Here is a 17,457-nt window from a genome sequence, read left to right as displayed (position 1 = left end):
TTTTTAGTAAATTTTGTAACCTATTTTTATTTATTTTTCTTCCTCTGAATGTTAACTATTGTTTGTTGATGCTTATGTGTTGCCTTTCCTTGCGTTAAACCACAATGAGTTGCCTTGTGTGTGAAATGTGCTATACAAATAAACTTGCCTTGGCTTGACAGGATCCACCATGAGAGGGCCACGAGGCCGCTGAACTGCAACCGGGCCAGATATGCTCTCATATTTCTGGTGGGGAAAAAAAATGGAGAGTATATTTATAGTGAATGAAGCTAGGAATGTGTCATCTCTCAAACTCCCAAGGTGGGGACTATTGCAGAACAATAACGGGTCATCTGATAACAGTCACCCGGTTTGCGGGAATGCGCTCAAACAAGCACAAGCAGCAGCGAGAATCAAGTTACTTTGTCACTATTGCCTCGGGCCAAAAGTGCCAGCAATGTATGGAAAGAAACTAGGATTATGTGTTCAAAATAGAAATAAATTAACACGGACTCCCATAAATATATATATAAATAAATAAATATATATATATATATATATATATATATATATATATATATATATATATAAATAAATAAATAAATAAATAAATATATATATATATATATATATATATATATATAATTCCATTCCAAACTTCACTTCCATTTACATTTGTTACTAAAGAATGTAGAGTGGGGTGTGATCTGATCTTTCATGTTAATGTAAATGTGGTCACAGCTCACCCTTCCTTTGGGGCAGTAATCATATCTTTCGAACAAAAGATGTTCTATTTTCCATATCTCCTCGTACATCTGCTTTGATGTTACAAACAAATCATGCACTGTATATCAGGCTCATCCACTTGTCACTTGTGTGATAAAAAAAAAGTGTTTCATTACTTGTTTGAAAATAGATTTACTGGTCTGTAAGTACAACGAGGCACAAAGATTGAAATAAACTCAAGTTATATATATTTTTTTTACCTGACGGTCCAGTACATAGTAAGTGTGAGGTTGTCTTTTTCTCGGCTCGATACTGCCACCAAGCGGAAGAAATCTGGCACAATAGGAATAATAACAAGCATTAAATTAGAACATCTCACGTCGTGATCATTTTCATATTTTTAGGGAGCCTCCATTAGCGTCATGTGTCCCCGTTAATCGACGCTTGTCGAAATCGAGCGACTTCTAAATCCACGGAGAACATAATGGACTGTCGTGCCGCTTACTTGCCGTCGGGCGAAGTGAAGCTACCGGAAGTGCCTTGGCGGCCATCTTACGTTGCTACTTAGTGGCACTCATAGTGTGAATCACGGACTCGAACACATTTTTTGTTTTGTTTTCTTACGCACTCCACTGTGACTAGTCACCACAGGAACTGGTAATGTGATTGGTTATCCGAGAAGACAATTTATGCCGTCAACCTAATTTACATAATTTGTCACGTGTACTGTGGCTAATTACTAGTTTACTACTAGTAACGAAAGTCGTTCTGAACAAAAGATTTATGATTGTTAGCTAAAAATGTAATATTTATTTATTTAATATTTTTGCATGGATGTAAATTTGCAGATTTGAAAGTGATGAATAGTTTTTTTGTAATAAACACTGGAGAAAAATGTTCTACTAAGCAATTGTCATTTCATTATTCTTGTCTAAAAATAAAACCATTAAAAATAATTAAAAAGATACTTCACTTATTTAGCCCATTTTAGCAATAAAAAGTTAATATTTTGCCTATAAATAATTTGATACTTTCATTATTTTTCACCTACAATTAGTACCTTTAAAAACACATTTTTCAACTTGTCGACTGAAAATGACATCACAAGGGCTCGGGTAACCAATCACAGCTCACCTGTTTTCTAGGTTTGGTCACGTGACATTCACAAGCTGAGCTGTGATTGGTTACCTGAGCCCTTGTGATGTCATTTTCAGTCGGCAGCAAGTTGCAAAATGTGTTTTTAAAGGTACTAATTGGACCTGAAAAATGATGAAAATATCAAATTTATTATAGGCAAAATATTAATGTTTGACTGCCAAAAATGATTGAATAAGTAAAGTATCCCTTTAACATAGAATAAGGGACACAATGTATTACCAAAAAAAAAAGCATAGTATAATGCAACAGAACAAAAGACTTGGTTTAATAATGATGCAGATCAGAGCCACAATCACTTAACACATGATTAAAAAATAAATAATTCTGTCCAAGTGCTTCCATCTTAATAACATATCAAATTAAAAGGCTGGTGAAACATAAAAAAAAGAACTCTCTCTGTCTTTTTTTCCCCCTCCAAGACTCAATTTACTATTGTAACGGTTTGATTTTTCAGAATTATAATTACAAAGAAAAAAAAAATCACTTGAATGGCACTGTTGAGGCATCTGGGTGACAATGATCAAATCAATATATATATATATATATATATATATAGAATATAAATGTACACCCACCGCTAAGTGTCTGTACAGGCAACAGCTGGAGGCGACCAGCACCTCATCAGTAGCTGAACATCTGCTGTGTGGCGCCGCTTTGCTGCTGCGGCGTTGGCGGCTGACTCTGACCCGCCTGCCCTCCCTCGGGCCCCTGACCCTGGACCCCGTGAACCTCCCCCTGGGGACCCTCAACCACAGGGGTGACCTGTCCGCCCTCGGCCACCGCCGCCGCGACGGGCCTCCAGGCCAGAGTCTGCGCTTCGAGCGGGTGACTCATGGGGTTGACCAGAGTTGCGAGGTTGATGAAGTGCGCGACCGACTGGGCCGACTGCCCGCCGGCCGGGCCGACGCTCTCCGGGACGAGGTCGACGGGCCGGTTTTGGAGCATGGTCGAGCCGCCGACCGCGTCGAAGGTGACGGTGAGGATGGAGTTGTCCAGCGACAGGGGCCGGTCGCCGGCTGTCAGGTGCCCGACGGCGACCGGCTGCAGGCTGGTGAACTGGGCCGAGGGCGGGCTGGAGATGGCCGTGGCCGCCATGTTGTTCAGCCCCGCTGAATTGTTGGGGGAGGAGGTGGATGGGACGCTGGGGTCAGTCAGGACCACCACCTGAAATGACAGCAAGACGGCGGAAAAAGTAGAAGAAGAAGAAGAAGAAAAAGAAAAAAAAGAAAAAGAAAAAAAAGAAAAAGAAGAAGAAAAATGAAAAAGAAGAAGAAGAAGAAGAAAAATGAAAAAGAAGAAGAAAAAGAAGAAAAAGGAGAAAAAAGAAGAAGATTTAATTTAACTTTAAATTACAACCATGATAATCCATTCATTAAAATTAATGAATTATTTTTAATCAATCAAGTACTTAAGGATTATTTTATCAATATTAATATACTGTTGAATAGTCAAAACTGATCATTATCTTTCTAAAGACAGAATATTTGAAAACAGCACTAGGAAAAGCAAACATGTTGAAGCAGCATTTAGCTGTTATGCTGCATGCAAAAAAAACAAAAACAAAAAAATAATTAAATCTTGAATATGGAAGCGTATTGCATTCAATTGAAAAAATCTCTTGTTTTTACTGACAAATTTTTGTGTACATTTTTTTTTTCTGAATATTTCTTTCCCTGTTTTACTGAATACTTTTTTCCTGTCATAAAATAAATTCAGAAAAAAAGAGAAAAAAAAACAGAAAAAAAACAATCAGAAAACCTGCAGAAAAAAAATACTCAGGAAAACATTAAAAAAAAAAAATCAGCAAAACAGAAAAATATATTTTTTTTTTCTACACTTGTGTTAAAAAAAAACCTTCACTATACTTAATTTATTTCCTTTGCTTTTTAATTGTCTGAATACCTGTCCTTTGTAAATGAGGTCAATGTACATTATTTTCATCATTTCAATAGGCTACTTTTGTTCTCTTTTTGGATTCAAGCTGTTCATTTTGTTCACCAGGAAGCCCTATCCCGATGTCTTGATTTTTATTTATTTATTTTTAAAGGGGGTGGGAGTTAAAGAAAGAAGTTTTCGGTGAATGTGCATTGGAAACTGGTGGGGTTCAGTACCTCCAATAAGGTTAAAAGAAGCATTTTTCTATGAGCATTCGCAAGTAAAGGGCTCATTCCAATGTAATATGGAAAAAAAACGATATAAATGAATATGCAATCTGTACCTGTTGGATACTCTGCACAGCAGAGCTGGTTTCCGTCTCCTCGCCAACGACGACGGTGTGGAATTCCTGCGGCGGTTTCTGTCCGGGCTCTGCGAAATCGACGTAATCGTCCGATCCGGAAAGTTCCGGCTCGGGCGCGACTCTTTGCTTCTTCCTGGCCTGGCGGCTCGGTCGGATGGCTTTTTCCTGGGACGGGCTCTCTTTGACCAGCGTCAGGTTTGCCTACGGGATGGTGAAAGCAAATTCATGACATTTCACACTCACATATGAGACTCGTGTTTCTATGTTTAGCGCATGACAGAAATAAAAAAATAACTAAAAATTGCTCCAAGCAAACCTGCGGAACGCCAGCAGACGAGTCATTGATTGTCGGCGATTCGTGAAAGTCGTCAAAGTCCTCAATTCTCACAGGCACAATCTTGAAACACAAAGAAAAGGGGCAATCAACAAAACAGGTTGATCATGTGTCGTGATTGCACGACAAAAGAAAAGAAAACAAAGCGGCGAGTCTGCTGGCCTCGGGGTGTTTGCGCCGCAGGTGTCGGTTCATGGAGGCCCGCGTGGAAACTTTGGTGCCGCACAGTTGACACGACTGGGCCTCCACCTTCTCGTGGGTCAGGTGCACGTGCTTCTGCAGCATGTACTCCGTCAGGTATTTCTTGTCGCAGGTGGCGCAAGTCCAGGTCTTTCCCACTGTTGGGAGAAAGGAAGACGGGGGAAAAGGATTGCTCAGGTGAGAGAACGCAAGTTGTCTGGTGATATGCAGAAGTGATTGGAAACGGGGTTTTTTTCTTCTTCTTCTTTAAAAGGGATGGGCAAGCACAGATAGCAGATATCGGTATCGGGCCGATAACAGGACACATTTCACGGCATCGATAAAAGCTGAAATGGTTATTTTGCATTTCTTGGGGGCTCCGGTAAAAGATCACAAAAGTCTTCAGTTGTACTATTGTGGCTCAGTTTGCTGACCAACCCCAGAAAACAGGCGAGCCATGATCGGTCGTTAACTCATTTGCTCCCAATAACGTGTAAATACGTTTTTTTTTTATGTTCTAAGTGTCCCAAAGACGTATTTATACGTTTTTTTGTTTGTTTGTTTTTTATGCTATAGCATACAGAAGGCTTTGATGCAGCCTCTCAACTGGAAAGAACAGTTGCAGAAATGGTAGTTATTACACAAACGGCCAGCAGGTGGCAGCAGAGCAAAGGAGATCAACCAGGGCCATCTTGAAAAAAAGCTCAATTACTTACAATTTTAAATAAATTTGTGAAAACTGATGAAACGTAGCACTCTTCTAATGCTAATTGCTGCAAAACGGAAACAGATAGAAACATACTTTTTCTCATGATGAAAGAAGAGACTTTAATATTTCCTTTTGATATGTTCCATGCTTTTATAGCAATAGAACACAATATTTTGTGGGCCTTGCAAAATCAGTCAAAATCCAGTAAAACAGCCGGGAGCTTCTGTGAAAATGGCGGCGAGTGAATGAGTTAATTCTGGACAAAATATGAACTTTTCACCGCTGAAAATGGTTCAATGCGTCAAGTATCCCTTTAAAACAGAGCTGGAAAAATGATAAACATTATTTAGCCTTTTTTTTTTTTAATGAGCCATACGCACCAACCAAGATCAACTATTACGCAAGAGACTTGCCTGTATGAATGAGTTTGTGTGTCTCGAGAGTCGTTCTTTCACTGAACGTCTTGCCGCACAGCTCACACATGAAGTCCTTTATACCTTTACGGGACAAAAACAGGATACGATCAAAACGGCTCATTTTTAACTTTCACAGCAATAAAACTCACCCGTATGTCTCTTGTAGTGTTTGAGCATGTTGACTTTCTGGGCGAACTTGCGGTTGCACTCTTTACATTCGTACTCTTTGATGCCCTTGTGTAACTTCATGTGGTGCCTGAGGGCATGTTTGGTCTTCATGCCTGCGCGGGGGGCACACGACACGACAGCAGGTTTGGTTCCGTCGCGTCCCAACAATCCGAGGTAAGCGGAAGCTGACCTTTGCCGCACTCGGCGCACAGAAAGTCTCGGATGTCGTCGTGGACGCGCAGGTGCTCCTTCAGCATGTCCTTCCGCGCAAACGACTTGCCACACTTGTCGCAGCAGTGGCTCTTCACGCCTGCGGGAAGCGCAACCCTCTTCGAGTCAATCGGATTTACATTCGTCATCACATAGTATTTGTTATTGTTATTAAAATATTCGATAGTGACAGCACTGACGATTATTAGTACGTAAGTCAAGGAGACCGATTATTATTATTATTATTATTATTTGCGGTAAAAGAGAAAATATTAGGCATCAAGATTTAAAAAAAAAAATTAAATAATAATAATAATTTTAAACATATAAAGAATTGACAGCTTTGTTTAAAAAATATATATATATAAAAAAAAATCGCAGGGAACTTATAATTAAAAACTACGCAAATAAATAGTTCTGTAAACTTTTCAACTGTAAATACATCTTTTCAAAATTTCAACATAATTTCTTCATTTTATTTCATTTTATTTTATTTAATTTTTAAAAATAAAAAGTGTCGGGAGTTCCCATTGTTAGAATCATATTTTTCTAAAGTGGAAATTTAAATAAATGCATTAAAGAATTGACAGCTTTGTTTAAAAAAAAAAATTATATAAAAAAAAAAAAATCGCAGGGAACTTATAATTAAAAACTACGCAAATAAAATAGTTCTGTAAACTTTTCTACTGTAAATACATCTTTTCAAAATTTCAACATAATTTCTTCATTTTATTTCATTTTATTAAATTTTTAAAAATAAAAAGTGTCGGGAGTTCCCAGTGTTAGAATCCTATTTTTCTAAAGTGGAAATTTAAATAAATGCATTAAAGAATTGACAGCTTTGTTTAAAAAAAAATTCTAAAAAAAAATAAAAAATCGCAGGGAACTTATAATTAAAAACTACGCAAATAAAATAGTTCTGTAAACTTTTCTACTGTAAATACATCTTTTCAAAATTTCAACATAATTTCTTCATTTTATTTCATTTAATTTTATTTAATTTTTAAAAATAAAAAGTGTCGGGAGTTCCCAGTGTTAGAATCATATTTTTCTAAAGTGGAAATTTAAATAAATGCGTTAAAGAATCGACAGCTTTAAAAAAATGTTAACAAAAATTGCAGGGCACTTCTAATTAAAAACTACGCAAATTAATAGTTCCATAAAGTTTTTTAGTATAAATAAATTTTTCCAAAATGTCAACATAATTTCTTAATTTTATTTCATTTTATTTTATTTCTTTTTTAAAAATAAAAAGTGTCGGGAGTTCCCATTGTTAGAATCCTATTTTTCTAAAGTGGAAATTTAAATAAATGCATGAAAGAATTGACAGCTGTACTCGTTGAAAAAATGCAAGTGTAGGAACATTTGCATGATCTCACCAGTGTGGATGATCTTGTGCCTCTCCAGGTTGCCGATACTGTTGAAGATTCGGCCACAAATCTCACAGGGATGGATGTACCTTCAGGAGAGGTGGAGATTAGCACATCAAATTGTTCAATGTTTTGGTGTCATTTTCAAATCACGGCTTGTTTAATTTTCACAAGGCATCTTTTGGCCCTTCTCTGTTTAAAATCCACGATAGTGGTCAGATGAAGGGGAACCTAATATGCTTGTGAACAGAGTCAATATGTGGAGGAAGTCTATTAATTGTATGTATTAATTTCTTATTTAATTGAATAAATTATTATTTTATTAATTAATTAATTCATGAATTTTATTATTAATAAAAATGTATCAATTTATTGTAATTCTTGTATTAGTGCCTCAATATATATTATATTTTGTATATATATAATATTTATATTTTCATTGCTGTAATGTACAAAATCAATATTGTGTTGTTGTTTTTTGTATGAGCTCATTTATTTATTTGTTTAAACAATTTTAACAATATTGTGACCTTTTATACGCACCCACAATATCGTGATAATTACCGTATCGTGATGTTTGGATATCGTTACATCCCTAGCAGTTAGCTTAAAAATTTGCATGGTTTGTGTGACGTGTGATGTTAAATCTGTTATTGCGAGCCTTGTATATATATTTATATAAAAAAAATGAAGTGCACCAACTTTTTTTTTTTCTAAATTACAGCCTTTCCGATTTGAAAATTGCATTCTACTAGGTTTGAATTTGATTGCTTGTTCAGGCCTAGCGTCAATCCAATCTAATTTGGAAACAACGCGTTCCTTACCTTTGCACAAAGGGGTCGGGCAGCTGCTCCCTGTGGATGACCAGGTGCGCGTTGTACGTGGCCTTGAGCGCAAAGCGCCGGTTGCAGATGGCGCAGCCGAAGCCGCGTTCTTTGTGCTGCTCGGTGATGTGCTTCATGTAATCTCGGCCCTTGGCGAACGACGTCTGCGGGCACAGGGACAAAAACAGAACAAAACATTTGCGACGGGATCGCGTCGACGGTTTTGATGACGTCCGGCCGAGCTGACCTGACATTTCTTGCAGTTGTACTTGTGGCGCTCGGGGTCGTCGTCGTCGTCGTCGTCGTCGTCTTCGTCCTTTTCGTCGCTGTCGCCTGCTGAAATGCCGATCTTTTTGATGAAGTCCTCCCTCATCTGCTCATCCATTAAGGCTATATCCTGAAACAAAATTCTTTTTTTTTTTTGGTAATGGAGAACCTGGGGTCGATACAGTCACAAAACACTCGTTTCTATCTGCAATGGTGGGAAATGTAATTTATTTTGGGATGTTAATTTACAGTTTGAACAACAATGAAATATTGCTAGAGGGTGTTCTTCTTATGATAAGTGCTACAATACTGTTAAATATGTTCCATTCAAAATGTTTTAAGTGTCCCAAAGACGTATTTATACGTTTTTCTTTTTATGCGTTTTATGCTAGAGCATAAAATATAATATAATCAAAATGCTAAATATCATCCACGACAGTCAATCAGATTGGTTTGAAGACCGTTAATAATTATTTTAAATTTAATGTTTTGATCTTTTTTTTTTTCTTTCTCAGTTTTGTTCAGAACTGAACACATCTTAGACTTAGATTTGACTTTATTGATCCCTTTGGGATGGCTCCCTCTGGGAAATTTACATTTCCAATAGCAATAAGAACAGATAATAATTGAATTAATAATAATAAAAATAATAATAATAATAAAATAAATAAATACAAATTCGATCAATCTTTACAGATAGATCTCTCCAACTGGACTTGAGTGAAGACGTACGACCGTGCAAAATAATCTTCCTAATCCAAAAAAAAAAAAAAAAGCAACCAATGTGGCTTTTTTTTAATCTAACCAATTAAAAATGAGGCCGAAAATGGCCGATCGATCGTTGCCTGACCTTGAAGTGAACGTGAATGTGGTCGCGAAGCACGTCCACTCGGAAGAACTTGCGGCCGCAGATCTCGCAGATGTACTTCTTGTCGCCGTGTGTGAGCAGATGTTTGTTCATGTTGCTGCGGCAGGAGAACACCTGTTCACACGCGTGAGACGAACGGTCAACACCCGCGCGATCGTGCGCGGGTTGCCGGACGAGCAGGAAGACGGCTCGCTCGCCTTGCCACAGATGGGACATGGCGACGGTTCCTTTCTGTACTTGGTGGCTTCTTCTCCATTGGTCTCCAACTCTTCTTTCTTCATGTGCTTTGGTCCTGTTGAAATGGAATCGTATGTTAGATGGACATAAAAGCTTCTTTTTGATAAAAATATTTTTACAATAGCCTTTTTGTTTGCCTGAAACATTTTTTTTTTCAATTACACCTCAGCTGCTCGTAATAGGAACTCCTGCAAGCTTCTGGCCAATCGTTTTTCAGACAGATTCTGGTTCGAATTTCCTTGCCCTCATGTCATGTGTACGTGAAGAAGGGAAAATGCAGTTCCATTCTTCGGCCACAGGTGGCAGTAGTGAATCAAAATTCAAACCGGCGCTAACAAACAAACCGAAGGGGTGTAAGGAGTGAAAAGCTAAAGTCAAAAGAGCCGTTTGAGAGCCAAAAAGATCCGGCTCTTTTCTCTGAGCCGAACCAAATGAACCGGATCTCCGCAAAAAGAGCCGAAAATCCCTTCACACAGCGGGAACCTCTGTAGCTTGTGTGATTCTAAATGCATGCGCTACGGCTGCATTTTATTCTATAGTGACGTCTAGTGGCCACTTACTACACACTGTACCTTTAACTCATTCACTCGCCGCCATTTTCACATTTCGCAATCCCGTTCGCTCCCGGCTGTTTTACTGGATTTTGACTGATTTTGCAAGGCCCACAGAATATTGTGTTCTATTGCTATAAAAACATGGAACCTATCAAAAGAAAGATTAAAGTCTCTTCTTTCAACAGGAAAACATTTTTTTGTTTCTTTCTGTTTCCGTTTTGCAGCAATTAGCATTAGAAGAGAGCTAAGTTTAATCAGTTTTCACAAATCTATTTAAAATTATAAGTAATTGAGCTTTTATTCTACATGGCCCTGGTTGATCTAATTTGATGTGCTGCCACCTGCTGGCCGTTTGTGTAATAACTACCATTTCTGCAACCGTTCTTTGCAGTTGAGAGGCTGCATCAAAGTATTGTATTTGTATGCTCTAGCATAAAAAAAACAAAACAAAAACAAAACAAAACGTATGAATACGTCTTTGGGACACTTAAAACATTTTTTTTTTTTTAAACGTATTTACACGTTATTGGGAGCAAATGAGTTAAATTGGGCGAAGAAAAATCCTGAAGCTTACACTGGACCTTTTAGACAACAATAGGAATTTCTTGGGTGACTCACAACAGCGCACGTGCGAGCTCGCGCGTCGAAACAACTTTGTCGAACGTTTCCCCCTTTTGAGAATGAAAAATCTCCATCCATTCCAAAATCTCACCGACGCCGTGCCTCCTGTGGTGCTCCTGCATGGCGTCTTTGCGGTAGAACATCTTGCTGCAGATTTCACACGAGTAGAGCTTCTCGCCGTGCTTCTTCTTGTGCTTGGACAGGTTGCTGTTGGTGGAGAAGAAGCGGGAGCAGATATCGCACTGGAACGTCTTGTCGTCTGGATGAAAAGAAGACCATAATATCATTTCGTTTGCAATGTTTAATAATCTAACAAAAAGAAAAGAAGATCCCGACCTGTCCGACAGTTGTGGAATTGTAGGGCATTTTCCAGGCGGAAGGATTTGTCACAAGTGTTGCATTTATATTTGTATTCTTGGTCAGGCTGTTAGACGCACACACAAAAAATTTATAAAATTGCAGGTTAGGACAGAGAAGCGAATTATCCCCCTGAAATATTTCTGCATCATTACTAGGGGTGTGAATTGCCTAGTACCTGACGATTCGATTCGTATCACGATTCGATTCGATACCGATTAATCCCGATACGAATTTATAAGTCGATTGTTGCGATTTTTTTCATTCAAATTTAGAAAAAACTAATCAGTAAGCTTGTAGAGTGTAAGATTTATATGAAAATGTATTATTTATTTATCTGAAATTTCAGTCTTATAGAGGTTGTAATCTGTTTCATGTTTGAACAGCATTAAAATAAAATATTAAGGCTTAATGTTCCGTTCATATAACATTCTTCCATGCTCAAGGTGTGAATCCTAAAAAAAAAAAAAAAAAAAAAAAAAAAATCGATTCTGACGATTATTGAATCGATTCGAGAATCGCGATATATCGCCGAATCGATTTTTTTTTTTTTTTTAACACCCCTAATCATTACCCACCTCATTTTTACTGTGCTTGTAGGAGATGTGCTGCTTCAGGCTCTCCTTTCGACTAAACAACTTGTCACACTCGTCACACTTGAACAGTTTATCACCTGGAGAGATGAAATATGAAGAGACAAAAAAAAAAATGGCTAAAAGACTCGACACTGTCATCAAAGTCGGAGTCCAACTGTCCCGGTACCGTGCGATCGGATATGTCGGTTCAGGTTGCTGCTGTTCTGGAAGATCTTGTTGCACAGGGAGCAGCGGTACACCCGCTTGTGCTCTCGGCTCTTGTGTCTCTTGTGCGCAACTCCGGCGTCCGGCGCGCCGGGAGGACGGCTTCTCTCGGGAGCGGCTGGCGACTCGGGCGGAAGCGGCTCGGTGCCCGCCACGGGCGGCTTCACGTCTGCACACACGCGCGAGGAGGAAATGTTATGCAGACGTCTGTCCTGTCAATTCGCCAGACTCAATACATTTTTCACATAATTACAAGTTAACTGACTAATATTGCAATTTGGTGGAAGAAGAATTGAGCACATCGACCCCTCATTTGCTCCCAATAACGTGTAAATACGTTGTTTTTTTTATCTTTTAACTCATTCACTGCCTTTGACAAGTATACTTGTCAATTGTATTTTTTAGAGCGGTGCTAAATGGGGGCGAATCTGAGCATGCTCCACTGTAAATATCAAACTTGGAAACAACTTTACTGATGCCCAACCACCGGTAGATGACATCATTGCCCCATTTTATAGGAAATAAACACAGTTTCAGAGTCCATGGGAGAAATGGCTGTATTTTGGCAAACCTACATTTTTCTGCTGTCAATTATAAAAGAACGGGACGGGACAAAAAGTAGGGAGTCTATTCTGTTATTTGGTAGATTCGGTTTATATATAATTATTGAATGGAATATCACGTGAGTATTGGAAATGTAAAAAATTTCTATAATGACTGGCAGTAAGTGTCCCAAAGACGTATTTATACGTTTTTTTTTGTTTTTTTATGCTAGAGCATACAGAAGGCTTTGATGCAGCCTCTCAACTGCAAAGAACGGTTGCAGAAATGGTAGTTATTACACACACGGCCAGCAGGTGGCAGCAGAGCAAAGGAGATCAACCAGGGCCATGTAGAAAAAAAAAAGCTAAATTACTTAGAACTTTAAATAGATTTGTGAAAACTGACGTTTAATTTTCTTAAGGGATGTTTTGGCCCTCCTATGTTTAAAATCCACGCTAATCGTCAGATGAAAGGGAACGTAATATGCTTGTGAACAGTCGATATGTGGAGGAACTCAACGTGTGCGTACGTTAGCACGTTCTTCAATAAGTGTTTGGTTTATATTCATTGCTATATTGTATGAGCTTTTTTTTTTTTTTTTTTTTACAATATTGTGACCTTTTTTTTTATACATTGCCAACCTCCCCACAATATTGTGCATATTGTAACCTTCATATTATGATAACGTTACATCCCCAACAGTGATCCCCCTCCCCAAATTTTTGCTCACAGTTATTTATACCGCCAGACTCTAATATCGGTTTTTCCTCACCTTTGCTCCTGCTCGCGACCGCCGCAGGTCGCGGCCTGCGGCCCTTGGGCCTCCTTCCACCACGAGCGAGCCCCCTTTTCACCGGAGGCTGAGCAGCTGGGGAGTGAAGCTCCCCGCCGGATCCCGCTATCGTCTCCTCCTTTGGTGGCAGGGAGGCTTCCGGAATCTCCGCATTGGCCACCGCCTTCCTGACAGCATCTGGCACGTCAGATGCGTGCAGAGAAAGCAAACGACAGTAGATGGAGTGATTACAAACAGAATAGTTATTATATATTAAAAAAAAGAAAAGAAAAAGAGAGCCGTTCCTCTGCACCACTTGTGAGCTCATCTTTTTAAGGAAACCGCAAGCTAACCATTTCACACTCACGCCACCACTGGATGGGACCTGAACTCACAATCACCATCTGTACAGAAGCCTGGCAAATAAACCGACTACTATCCAATGACTAAATAGTAATTCAATCATTCAAAACGCAGTTGCTTCAACTACTGGCTCTATTATTATAAGTCAAGGACTTCAAAGCACCCTTTGGAACACAGTAAAAGTGTTATTATATAACCGCATCTATAATTTTGGAAGGATTGGCTTTATGAGAACAAGCCCTGTCTTTACACTACAGGAAGTTATTACAGTGTTTCACAGTATTCATTTTCAGATAGAGTAGTGTTAATTTCATCAACGGAAACGAAACCAAAATAATTTCGTCAATGCACATTTTTCACTGGGCTAAAACCTTCAATTATTAAACAATAACTGGGTCTAAATGAAGACAAGACGAAAATGTACTTCACGTCATAAAAACTGGACTCAAATCTATGGATATTTTAGTTCATGAGCAAAAACAGGTTGAAAATTATTTGTTTCTGTAAAAAAAAAAAAAAAAAAAAAAAAAGTTAATCCGACCACTAACTAATAATGATAAATAATAAACTAACAATAATAACGTTAACAGTTTTTGTTGACTAGAACAAGACGAATAAAATTAGGTTTTCTTGGACTAAAATGCTCAATTTAGAGTCTATGACGGCGTATTAGGGCCACGTACAAATATATATATATTTTTTTTTTTAGAGGGCTGGGGCAATATGACGAAAAAAAGTGGCAAATTTGCCCCTTTTTTTTCTCGTCATATTAAAAAATGGCAAATTTGCCACTTTTTTTTCTCGTCATATTAAAAAGTGGCAAATTTGACACTTTTTTTCTCATTATATTGACCCCGCCCTCTAAAAATATATATATATATATATATATATATATATATATATATATATTTATTGTGCCCTGCGATTGGTTGGCAACCAGTCCAGGGTGTCCCCCTGCCTACTGCCCAGAGCCAGCTGAGATAGGCGCCAGCAGCCCCCGCGACCCTTGTGAGGAATAAGCGGTCAAGAAAATGGATGGATGGATATATATTTATTTATTGATTGATTTGTACGTGGCCGTATAATACGACGTAATTGTCGACTAAAAATGGTATAAATAAAAATATTATAATACTATGATAAAAAAAACTAACAAGCTTGATTGAAACTGGACTAAAACTGAGACTAAATTTAAAAATGCCGGATGAAATTACCACTAATATCGAGCGAGAATAGTAGATACAATACTAGAATAGTTTGAATTGCTTACCTGCATTTTTGTCTTTCGCCACAGGGGGTGGAGAGGAGCTGCTTTTCGCAGAAGTCTCTGTTTTTGATACAAAACGATAATCAAATACAACTACCTGGTTATTATATAGGATAACGCGTCTTAAAAAAAATAAAATAAAAAAAAATAAAAAAAAATAAATAAATAAAAAAAATAAATAAAAATAAATTAAAAAAAATAAAAATATAGGATAACGCGTCATCGTTACAATATTATGAACCTCGAGGCGGCAGCGGCAGAACTGGAAGCTGGAGCGTGGGCTTCTCCATCTTTTTGGCATAGAACGCTCCATACCAGACCCTCAGCTCAGCTCCTGGCAGCACATCCTGCTCGACAAACGGCCCGAAAGGACGAGCTGCAAATACGCAAATCAACTCCGATGCGGCGATGCACAAACCTGGGATGTGTTGAAGAACACCTCGTCGTCCTGCTGGTAAGCGGTCAGATTCTGGTGCCGGTGATCGGTGGCCGGCCGCACCAGCATCATCCAGTTGCAGTCATCTTCGCTGCCGCAGTCAAAACACACCGCCACGCCATCCTTCCGGAAGATCTGCTTTATCGGAGGGGGAGGGGCATGTAGACCGGCGTCGCAAAACGGAAAATACCTCGGGGAGCGCTCGACCGCACTTTCAAGGGAAAGACTCCTTCCTTGTCCAAAACAGGAACCCGCTTAGCCTCGAAGGGCCCAAAACGAGTCCTCTTGACCAGCCGGCGCTGGACGAAAACGCCCTCGCCGCCTTCTGCCAGCGGCCTGATCTCAAGGCTATTCGGAATGGAGGAGCTGAAACGGGATGGGAGGAGAGTACGTTTGTTTTTTAATTGTACAAGACATGAATCAAAAATATTGCTAGAAACGTAGTTTTGATATAGCAGGTAGTGTTGTCATTTGCTTGTTTGGGATTGTTAAACGGGAAGTCAACCCCCCCAAAAAATTCTTAACAAAAAATATGTTCCATGCAGCCCCACTAGTCTAAATTCTGGTTAATATTGCGTTAGGGGGGCGCGCTTGACCTCGGGGAACATGCTTTTTTATTTTGAGTTTTTTTTTTTTACAGTCCTAGAATAAAGTGCAATTGCACCTCCACTACATTAGGGGGCAGCGGCGCTCCTTATTGGCAGAGTGTGCGCGGGGAGCATTCGCTCGGTGGTGTAGGGGGTTCAAGCTCACTTTAATATGATGTACGTACTTTTAACAGGACTGCGTGATAATAATTATTTTAAAAATAAAATCATCTTAAAAATGGACTCACCAATAACAAAAAAAAAACAAAAAAAAACACACTCCTTAACTGAGCATAGCCATCATTTTAAAAGTACTTCTTTGATACAAATTTCTCATAAGATGCAAAAATAAAATGTCAACATTATTAGTTAAATTCAACATTCAGCCTATAATATAATAGAGTAGATTTAGAACCTGAGCATTCAGATGTTTAGATGTGAGGTCAGAGGTCAGTTCACACTTGGACTTTTTTTTTTTTTTTTTTTTTTTAAACGATGCAAACCTCAAATAATTAATAGAACAAAAGTACAATCAGGTGCACGCTCACCGGGCCCGACTGAGGACAAAAGAGTCCTGGACGGTCACCAGGGGTCCTAATTCAGGACACTCGGAGTCATGGTACTGCCCACAGTCCTCACACCCTGTACATTCATACATTCATACTGTCATGAGTCATGACACAATATACACACAGTGCCACACTTCAATTGTGACACTTATACGCATTTTGAGGAGGGGGGGATCCATACTCACAGATGCACTCATCTGGAATCTGAGCTGCCATTTTATAAACCTAATTCAACAAATAAGAGGGAAGGTTGTCACAAGTAGGAAGCCAAAGAGTTGACAGTGTTCGGAAAAAGAGAGAGAGAAAAAAAACAGACTGATAAAAATGAAATGGTGCGTGTGCAGATACATTTTATGCGGTTTGCGTATCGAATGCGCAAACAAAACAGTCTTGTGGCAACATGAACCAGGCCAACATAGTTGGAGGAGGCAACGTGTGAACGTGAGCGGTCCGAGTAGATCCGGGATTTCAGGCGCTCCCAAAGCGTAGCCGGGTTTTAACTCCGATCTGAGCGTCTGGTCTCGAACACAAAATGTAACAAAGAACAGTCGGCATGGCGGATGGACGGGAGACGCAGAGCGCCAAACCGGAGTTCGCGGTGCCTCCGCGTCCAGCAAACAGCAATGAAGGCGGCAAAGGGGAACTCGCGGCGAACGAAACAAACCCGCTACGCATTTTCTACTCAACCGTGGCGAGAATTTGCGGGTGTCCGACGTCCATTGGTGGTGAAATATCTTACCTTTCCTGCAAAAGACACTTCATTTATCGAATCCTGACTCCGGGTTCCAATCCGCTCCAGAAACGGCGCAGGACCGGAAATGAGACGCTTGGTGCATTGTGGGAGTTGTAGGCAAATTTGACTTTATGAAGATGGCGCCATCGCACGTTCATTTCGCCAATGTT

General features: G+C 39.2%; 1 protein-coding gene across 3 annotated transcripts; it reads right to left on the bottom strand.

The window, feature by feature from the left end:
* Positions 1-962: 962 nt before the first annotated feature.
* prdm15 (PR domain containing 15) lies at positions 963-17,374 on the bottom strand. 3 transcript variants are annotated; one of them, XM_077504694.1, is made up of 25 exons: positions 17,294-17,372; positions 16,740-16,779; positions 16,534-16,627; positions 15,611-15,764; positions 15,381-15,533; positions 15,204-15,309; positions 14,966-15,022; positions 13,333-13,530; positions 11,980-12,186; positions 11,796-11,890; positions 11,197-11,284; positions 10,952-11,119; positions 9,646-9,740; positions 9,431-9,562; positions 8,561-8,710; positions 8,314-8,477; positions 7,499-7,578; positions 6,100-6,219; positions 5,891-6,022; positions 5,739-5,822; positions 4,599-4,774; positions 4,419-4,499; positions 4,082-4,303; positions 2,439-3,027; positions 963-1,038 (listed from the first exon to the last, which is right to left on the bottom strand). In XM_077504694.1, the coding sequence occupies exons 2-24, from the start codon at positions 16,768-16,770 to the stop codon at positions 2,485-2,487; spliced, it is 3,330 nt and encodes a 1,109-aa protein (XP_077360820.1). In that variant the 5' UTR covers positions 16,771-16,779; positions 17,294-17,372; the 3' UTR covers positions 963-1,038; positions 2,439-2,484. The 3 variants fall into 3 exon arrangements, with proteins under 3 accessions (XP_077360820.1, XP_077360822.1, XP_077360821.1); XM_077504696.1 differs by lacking the exon at positions 963-1,038 and having other exon boundaries at positions 2,096-3,027; positions 17,294-17,374; XM_077504695.1 differs by lacking the exons at positions 963-1,038; positions 16,534-16,627; positions 16,740-16,779; positions 17,294-17,372 and having other exon boundaries at positions 2,096-3,027; positions 15,381-15,521; positions 15,589-15,720.
* Between the last annotated feature and the right edge of the window lie 83 nt (positions 17,375-17,457).

The sequence above is a fragment of the Festucalex cinctus genome, chromosome 18 (genome assembly GCF_051991245.1).
Source record: "Festucalex cinctus isolate MCC-2025b chromosome 18, RoL_Fcin_1.0, whole genome shotgun sequence".
Lineage (NCBI taxonomy): Eukaryota > Metazoa > Chordata > Actinopteri > Syngnathiformes > Syngnathidae > Festucalex > Festucalex cinctus.
This window is presented reverse-complemented; position numbering and strand designations above follow the sequence as displayed.